Here is an 8,539-nt window from a genome sequence, read left to right as displayed (position 1 = left end):
CATCATAATAAATCATAATACGTTTTCAAGTATACCCGAGTCGAAGAATTGCGAGAAAGAGAAACACAATAATTATGGCAACAAAAACATATAAAAAATTAGATTTAGTTTGATAAATTAAGTAGGTAGATTAATAAAAGATAATATTTCATAAATCATAATAATATTTATACAAAAATAGCATTAACAACGGGCGCGAGACGTGACTCTTCCTGTATTTTTTTTTTCGTGTACAATGCATTTTTTAGGTAGAGTTCCAACGACCCTGCCGATGAACAACAATACTAATACAAATTAAAAGAACTATTGGTCGAAATTGTATAAGCTAAGTTTAAAAAAAAAGGTAATAAGTAATAAAAAAAAAAAAAACTATAATTATCATTTATCAGACAGGGTAGGCCGCCGGTATTGTTTCTTCAGTTGAACGACCTGACAATGTCTTGCACGCTGATGTACGTGCCCAACACCAACGCCAGAACACCGATGATGATCAACAAGATGTCTTTCCATAGCACGTACCTAAAGGGTCCGAAGTCGTCTTCGGGCCATAGCACGCAAATCTCAATAAGTGCCGGGAAAGCGATGCCCAACACGGACAGGCAAAGGGCGCCAAACAGCGAAATGAACAGTTCCAACCGAGGAATGGAAACCGCCAACACGACTGTAAAAATAACAATCCAGAAGTAAGCACGGCGACTAGTTTACCAATGCCAAGAGATTATCGAGTAATAGTTATGGCATAGGACGACTGCAATGGGAATGTGAGAAAATTAAAATTGATATCTCGATTTTGGGATTTTAATTTTATGAAATTCATATGAAATAAAATATACCAAAAATATTTTATATGAAAATCCGGATAATCCTTTTTATAATTTGATAAATACAGATTTCCTATCACCGGTAACAATGTAGGACGTTTCCCCCCCTCTTTGGTCATAGATTGTTTAAATCTTATTATTTTGTCATTTGAAAAATTAAAAGTAACCATTAAGAGGACGTAGAACCATTTTTCGCGAATAAATTACCGCAGTCCTCTTAGTGAACGTTATATCAAAGCTCAAAAGGTTTTTTAAAGTAAAATAATTATAATAAATTATGTGTTATCTGTGATAAAATGTTGACGGAAAAATAATGTATTTTTATACTTGAATGGTGGGTTTTATATCTATTATTCTGTGAAACTGTTTTTACCGCCTTGTAAGTATGAAGTTGACAATGAAATAGTTTTTTTAGTTTTACAGGCAAATAAATTTCTATAAGTAATTAATGTAAAAAATGTCTGATGATATGTATGGAGGGCGAATCCTCGTGGGTTATTTGTTAGTCCACAGTTTCGGTGAGGGCTATAGTTGCCTCCACCAGTTGCGCCTATGAATTGACTTACAAGTGACGAGAACGACAGACACCCGGAGACCGTATTCCATCGTGGCTTTGTCCCAGTTTTGAATTCTCTTTTTCATATAAGTGTTCCATATTATGTCCACCGCTACGTATGCTTGAAGGGCGTATGTAATAAATATTGCCACTGCGAAAATCAGTTTGACGGCTTGCGCGAGTCTGTCGAGCAATAGCGTTTTTCACATTATAATAATTATTATCATTATTTACATTCTGAATTCGACGGTTAAAACTGAAAAATATTTTCTTACAAGTCCAGTTCCGGTAAATTAAGAGTTATGCTGCCCTTGGCTTCCTGTCCGTACTTGACGTACCCGAAAAAGCCCACAGCGACATACATGAGGGTTATGGCCGTCATGCCTACGTTCAACACGCCGGTGGTACCTCCGAAAGACGCGGGTGTTTTCATGTTGTTTTCCAAAGCCAACACCTATAAAAATAACAAACCGTAAGTTTTAATACACTAGCAACTTGTTCGTTTAATATGATTTATTTTCAAAAATAATTGCATGTAAACATAACCATACTACAGTAAACAACAAATATTAAAATATATGCACCCGTTGAAATTTCGTTTATTTCCAAACAAAAATTATTATAATAAAGAAAATTTGAAAGATCTTTACCATTAAAAAAGTAATTTTAATTATACCTTTAAGAACAATACGACTGCTTTACATGCTTTATGAACAAAATAAATAAATAATCATTTACCGTTAAACGTGTTGACACGTTGCTTTATGTATTATTTAAGAGTTTTATTCTATAAATGTGTTACAGTGAAATGACATTATAACTTATAGGTTAAATAGTTTTCACGAACATCATCAAATGAAATTGCCATCAACAAACCCGTTATGTTTTAGAATATAATTTTAAAATTATTTCAACGTTTGGACTTTTTAAAATGATTTTATATTATACTGTCTATTTACAAAAAAAAAAAAATCGTCAAAATCAGTCAAACTGTAATTGAACGCTAACATTAGACAGTCTGCGGTATAATAATGTAGCTATTCGGCCATTCTTGAAATAAGTTTTTTTTTATAATAATAATCATGGAAGAAGTGGTTATAATAATATTTAGGGTTAGCCAGCGTCGCTGTGGTTGTTGGATGAAAGTCGTTAATTTCCAAGTGTGCGTTTAGCTAGGTTTAGACCTACGACGATACACTCACCACGCCAACTGCTTCCAACGCGAACAAAGTAGTGCCCACGAACAAGGTGTACTTGCGAGGCTCACCGACCAAAGGTCGGGAAGAAATTGGCGGCAAGTCCGTGAAAACATACCAAAGAACGATTCCAAGACCGACGAACGTGATGATGTTGGCTAGCTGCGAGAAAGGCGCCAACAGTTTCAGATTTCTGATCAGATTTATTGCTATTAACGGCAGCAACAACATTATCATATAGTACCGCTCGTCCATCGGTTCAATGTACATGTCCAAAACCTGAAGAAAAAAAAGTACAATATTCCAAAATACAATATTAATCACAAAAAGCCCGCTGCGGTGCTTGTCATTGCCTCGGATCTCTTGGATCCTTCGGTATGATGTTTCTCATTTCAATTATTATTGGCTAAAGTTAAAAAAAAACTTTTATAATCACTGTGGTCTGCAGCAGGCCGATAATTGTGTCGCCTAGTTATCTAGAGCACTAACCTGTTTGATGCTGGACCCTATAAACATGATGTACACACAGCATATGCCCAGCTGATAGGTTATTAGGAATCCGTCGACGATTAGCCTGAAATCATCGAGACGCCGGTCAAGTTCGGAGAAACAGATAAAGGTTATGATCATGACTTAAACATATACAAGGCTATTGCATATCTCTACTTTATTATTTCAACAATTCATAAAATTGCAGTGTAAGGGTATATCATTGTTTTTTTTTTGATAAATATATACATTTGTACGCATACAATTTTAATAATGTACATACTACTCTATTCAAACTTTTTATTTTAGAATATTTTTTGTTATCAAATATATTATTATTTTATATCTAATGGTTTAAAGAACATTGGTGCAACTAGAGGGGGGGGCTAAGGAAGTTCAGACTTTTAAAAATCTCTGAAAGCTCCTTTAGAATGCCAGTAAAAATTATAAACCTTACTTGGGGGCTGTGCCTGATCGGTTGCTGGCATTTTTTTAGAGCCTGAACAAGTTTCCAAAGATTTGACCTTCCCCAGCCCACCCTTTAGTTATGCCAATGGATAAAAATTATGTTTATAGTCGGTATACATAATTTTAGCACCCCCTAAAATGTAGATCTGTGAGAGGGCACAAGCGTACCTCTCACCCTATGGGGAGGGGGGGGGGTTAGAAATGCAATAAGCTGGTATGTTTAAATCACGATTATGATTGTAAAATATAATATAACGTGACTCCAACGGTAAAATACAATAATTGACAAGGTCGTAACAATGATGCGATAAAAAAATGCACGTATAGGAAGCGTTGGTTACCGCATCTATTAAAAAACGGTCGTACAATGTATTAATGTTGATTGTATTATTATCTCATCATTGGCGTGGTTAATATATTTAGAGCGTGTCTCGAGAACATTATTATCCGGGGTCCGGGGACAGTAATAGATGGGTCGTTATACTATATTTTTTCTGTGTACAAGTTGAAATAAATATCACCGACGCCGAGAGTGGGACTCCAAATCTCAAAAATGACGGGCCGTTCTGCAGCGCGTACTTCATCGAATCCGGATAACTCAGTATTGGCTCTCGCAGTCTCTTGCATAGTATGTATTGAGATCTAATCTGTTTTGGAACGACCCCAACAACAATCAAACATAATATTAATAATGATTCGTTAAATGTACGCAGACAAATGGAATAATAGACCCCAAAAACACATTATTCGGTCGAGGTAAAAACAATTTCGGTATAACCGTCCGTTGCAAAACTAATAATAAATCTAAAAAAGTTTAAGTATGTATGTATTACCACCCGAGATGAAATCCAAGATATATAAATACAATACAACGAATGTAGTACTATTACTGTGTTTAATATTGCAATTCGATATTTTAATAAAATAATAAAGATAGTGATATCTTATTGGAAAACGAGTATCGAGTAACACGAACGGCTCTCCGAAGAAAGCGGAGTCGTCCTTGTTACCAAGCAAATCTAAGTAACCTCATTAAAGATAAAATCAAAACAAGAGTGTAAGGTTCACAGTGCTGGGGAATGTTTGAAATTTTTTAAATCCTTAGAAAGGCACCATTATGCTGAGTTTAACGATTAAAAACAAAACAGTTTTGTATGGTTAATCGATTTTTATAAATTAATTATAACAAAACGAATTATTAAAAGCGTATTCCGGATACTTACTAAAACGTGTAAGCAATAAGTGCACAGAATCCCAATAAGTATGGTGCCTACAGTTCCAACGAGCAGACCGGAATTGTAAAAGGCATTTGGCATAGCCAATATTCCGGTACCGAGACTGCCCTTGAGTAAATGGATGAGGGTTTCTGAATTACTGTAAAAAATTACAAACAAAAAATGAGGTTATACAAAATATGTGTTTTTAAATAAACATAATAAATAACGATTATATTAAATATCGAATAAAAATGTACACTAAAACTTGTCATCGACAATATACTTTAGGTAATTATCATTTTGAAATAAAAATAAAATTCTTTTTAAAATTAATCAAAAACTCATTTGTTTATTTTAACATATAAAAATATGTAATATATTGTGTAATTTTTTTTTATTGAGTTCCTCATAAGGCGCGTGTCATGCACATGTTGTGCGTCCATAGACTTTAACTGGGTTTTTAGTCTTAATTGGAAAATTTATATTGCCCGACGCCATTAACATAGTTGACAACCCTCATATGTTGTAACGCAGATAAATTGGGCTCGTATAATAAAACGGTATGGTAATCAATTCGGTTGTAACTGTCAATGAAAGTTCATGGGAACAGCTTTTTAAATGGGTCGTACCATAGAAACACGAATCTCAAAATGAAAAGCCTACAATTATAAATAATTTACATACCTTCTCAACAATCTACAAACAAATTTACAAATCTTTTCTCTAAAAAACAAATAAATATAATACCACATTCAAGTTTTAATAATTTTTCAAAAACTAACTTTGTAGGATGTTCGAGTATACGATGAGCGTGTGGGTCGTATGGTGGGACTCCGTTGGACGTCTGGTGAGTATCATCATCAGACGTTACGGTAACTTTGTACGTTTTCAATTTGTGTTCTTTAAGTTCCCTGAAAAAAAAATATATAATTATAAACATGGATTTATAAGAACAACAATTTGTAAGTTTCATAATAATTACTACAGCAAGTAAAAACATTTTGCATTAAATAACACTAGAAAAAATTTAATTAGACAACCGTTTGGTATACTTTTTGCCAATTTTTTTAAATATTATTTTTCTATATAATCACAAAATTATACGTTAAATTCATAAAAAATCTTAGGCTATAATATAACAACTAATGTGTGTTACAGTTAATCTAATAATATAGGCTGTTTGAGTATGGTCAGAACAAGACTTGTTCGAATTTATGGAGTGCCACCAACCAAAAACATCGACACGTAGGTTGTGTACAACCTTTTATGATGGAAGATAAACAGAGTACCTAATTATTTTCTAACATTATGCAAATTTGTACAACATTATGAGTGATCGATATATTCGAACGCAAGTGAAGTAATCGGCATTGAATATATTTTATTATGCAAGGTTATGTTTCCATTATATCTTAATACCTAAAGAATCATGATGGACAACAATGCGATATAGATATACCAAACACATATTTTGCATACTTAAAAATGTAATTATATGTCTGGGAAGTAGTTGTAAATTCATATAATCAACGTAAGCAGTTTAATTTTAAGTGTACTGTTTATCTTAAAATTTTATTGTAATTGTTTTTCATGTAGGTATTTACAATTTTATAGTCTTTAACACTGAACACCCGTCGATGTTCTTCTAATGAGACGTGTTCGGTGTAAAATTGTTTTTGTAGTCAGGAAATAAAACTCTACTAGAAGATATTATATAAATGTTTAACACAGTAATTTTATTAAACTACATTTTGAACTTTATCTTTCTACAAATGCACGCAAACAACTAACTAATGAGCATAATATTATTATAAAAACAAAACAAAATCATTAAGTTGTTTACAATTTATATCCGGTGCAAAGTTTAAAGTTATCGTTTATGTTTTTAAAGCGTATGATTTGTAATTTATAATTTGACCTAATAACAAAAACACAACGAAATCACTTATCGAGATGGCGAGTTAAACCTAAAAAATATTATTTTAATATTTTAAAACTTACAGTTTGCAGTTGACACCCACTTACCCACGCACCCAAGTTTTTTGGGCGGTGTCCTAGTTTTTTTTTAACCGATTCCGAAACTATAATATAGCCTACTAACTTAAGTATTGTTTAACTCGCTTACCAACTTGTTATAGTAGAGAACATATTTTTTTGTAAATGCATTAAACCCGACGCACGTTTGTCGAAGAGGCGTTACTCGTAATATTGTAATAGTTCAGAACCGCAAAATAATAATATGTTGTTCTTACAATCTAGTAAGTAGTTTACTAATGAGACTAATGACGGCGGTGGCTTTTCTGGCGTTGCCTGAATTAGGGTAAATATTGTTAACGCAGTTTTTGACAGATGCATCAGGCATTTAACCGACCGATTCAACTCATAAGGACGTCTCGGATTTAGATGAACAATGCAGATCTCTACAATATTCGGCCAACCTACCGGCCGGTTGAATAGCGTCTGTTACAAAAGAAAATATTGTTTACTGTTTTACGGTTAACGAAGACGTATTGTCCTGTTTAATTTTGCAAAACAGCGTTTTGTCTATAGGTTCTACGTAGGTATTAAAAAATGCATTAGCAAGTATAATAAAACCGCTGTTTATTTAGCGAACACATTAAACACTTCCTGTTGGCTTCTCAGAGACGTCAAGTGTCAACGAAACTCGACTGATCGAACAACCGCCTTTATATTACCGACTGGGACAATAAATTTAACGGTTAGAGTATAATATTAATTGTATTTCTATATTCTTACACGATTCGAGGTATTCGACTTTTCTACACAACACTATATATTTAGTGCAATAGACATTTTTCGGAGTTACCTTTGCTCAGCCTCCGGCCAATGTAGTATTTATAGATACATACAAGGTGTCGAAAGCAGATTCCGGGTGCTCAAGACTAAAATGCACGACGACTGCCGATTAAACAGAGAGTACTCACTTGTCGGGGGGTCCGATTCCCGTTAGGGCCAATGTCTCCGACATAGTAGCGTCAACCTCGTCCTGTCACAGACGGTCGTCTTCGATGTGTGCAACTTAAACCCCGCCGGAAGGTGTGCGATTTTCTCGGTTCTCCACGTGGGTCCTACACTTACAGACGGTCGGTCATTCACGCGGTGTGATAACACGACCAAGCCGACGGTGATGGGTTCACAAGCCGCGACCGACTATGGTTAGATGGTACTCAAATGCGAGGATGCACCGGACTACTGTGTGCAAAGCCGACGAACGGTTATATCGAAACCTCCAGCGTTGCACGCATGCGCCCTTCCACTACTAGTCTGATCAATACACATTTACAATACTTATACACCGTACGCCGTGTGATATAACCGACGACCCGCCGGCAGAGGAATCGAGGGGTGCGGAATTAAAAAAAAGAACATTCATTCACAGAGTTTAAGTAAAAACACTATGTTCACCCTTTGCCGCCGACACGTGGTTTACTATGTGGCTCATATTATGTTTAAAACGTTGTAAGCCAACGATCTTGTTGCAACATACAGAATTCAGACTTCGTGATACAATACAATATCAAATATGTATAATTTGTATGTATGCATTACACGCTAGTCACTATACTAAGTGTATACGTATACCTACATGTTCATATTATACTGTACTACAATCATTGTAGTGTTTACATTTAGTTATTACTACGTGTATCACAAAAATTATCACAAGTCCTCACTATAATTATTTCAGTAGTGTAGTTAACCCTTATAACTAATAAACTAAAAAATGTGCCCAAGGTTGTTCTCTGTAGTCTATAGAAACTAGAACTATTT

At 34.4% G+C, this 8,539-nt stretch overlaps 1 protein-coding gene across 1 annotated transcript; it reads right to left on the bottom strand.

Annotated features, from left to right (window-relative positions):
- Positions 1 to 130: 130 nt before the first annotated feature.
- On the bottom strand, positions 131 to 7,975 carry LOC126840825 (proton-coupled amino acid transporter-like protein CG1139). The gene is made up of 9 exons (XM_050576784.1): positions 7,693 to 7,975; positions 5,530 to 5,658; positions 4,754 to 4,904; positions 4,056 to 4,177; positions 3,063 to 3,147; positions 2,580 to 2,852; positions 1,653 to 1,831; positions 1,388 to 1,560; positions 131 to 661 (listed from the first exon to the last, which is right to left on the bottom strand). Exons 1-9 carry the CDS (start codon positions 7,734 to 7,736, stop codon positions 417 to 419), a joined length of 1,401 nt encoding a protein of 466 aa, XP_050432741.1. The 5' UTR covers positions 7,737 to 7,975; the 3' UTR covers positions 131 to 416.
- Positions 7,976 to 8,539: the final 564 nt, after the last annotated feature.

The sequence above is a fragment of the Adelges cooleyi genome, unplaced genomic scaffold (assembly GCF_023614345.1).
Source record: "Adelges cooleyi isolate 19-005CV unplaced genomic scaffold, UGA_ACOO_1.1 ACOO_flye_CR_arks_rails_tigmint_CR_PRNA_376, whole genome shotgun sequence".
Taxonomy (NCBI): Eukaryota; Metazoa; Arthropoda; class Insecta; order Hemiptera; family Adelgidae; genus Adelges; species Adelges cooleyi.
The sequence above is the reverse complement of the archived record's forward strand: the minus strand, read 5'-3'. Positions and strand labels throughout refer to the sequence as shown.

Coding starts and splice junctions, on each gene's coding strand:
- LOC126840825 (XM_050576784.1), bottom strand. CDS start 7,736: ATGTCGGAGACATTGGCCCTAACGGGAATCGGACCCCCCGACAA. Junction 4,178..4,753: donor CTTATTGCTTACACGTTTTA/GTAAGTATCCGG, acceptor GTTCCAAAACAG/ATTAGATCTCAATACATACT. Junction 3,148..4,055: donor TTTGGAGTCCCACTCTCGGC/GTCGGTGATATT, acceptor CGATGATTTCAG/GCTAATCGTCGACGGATTCC.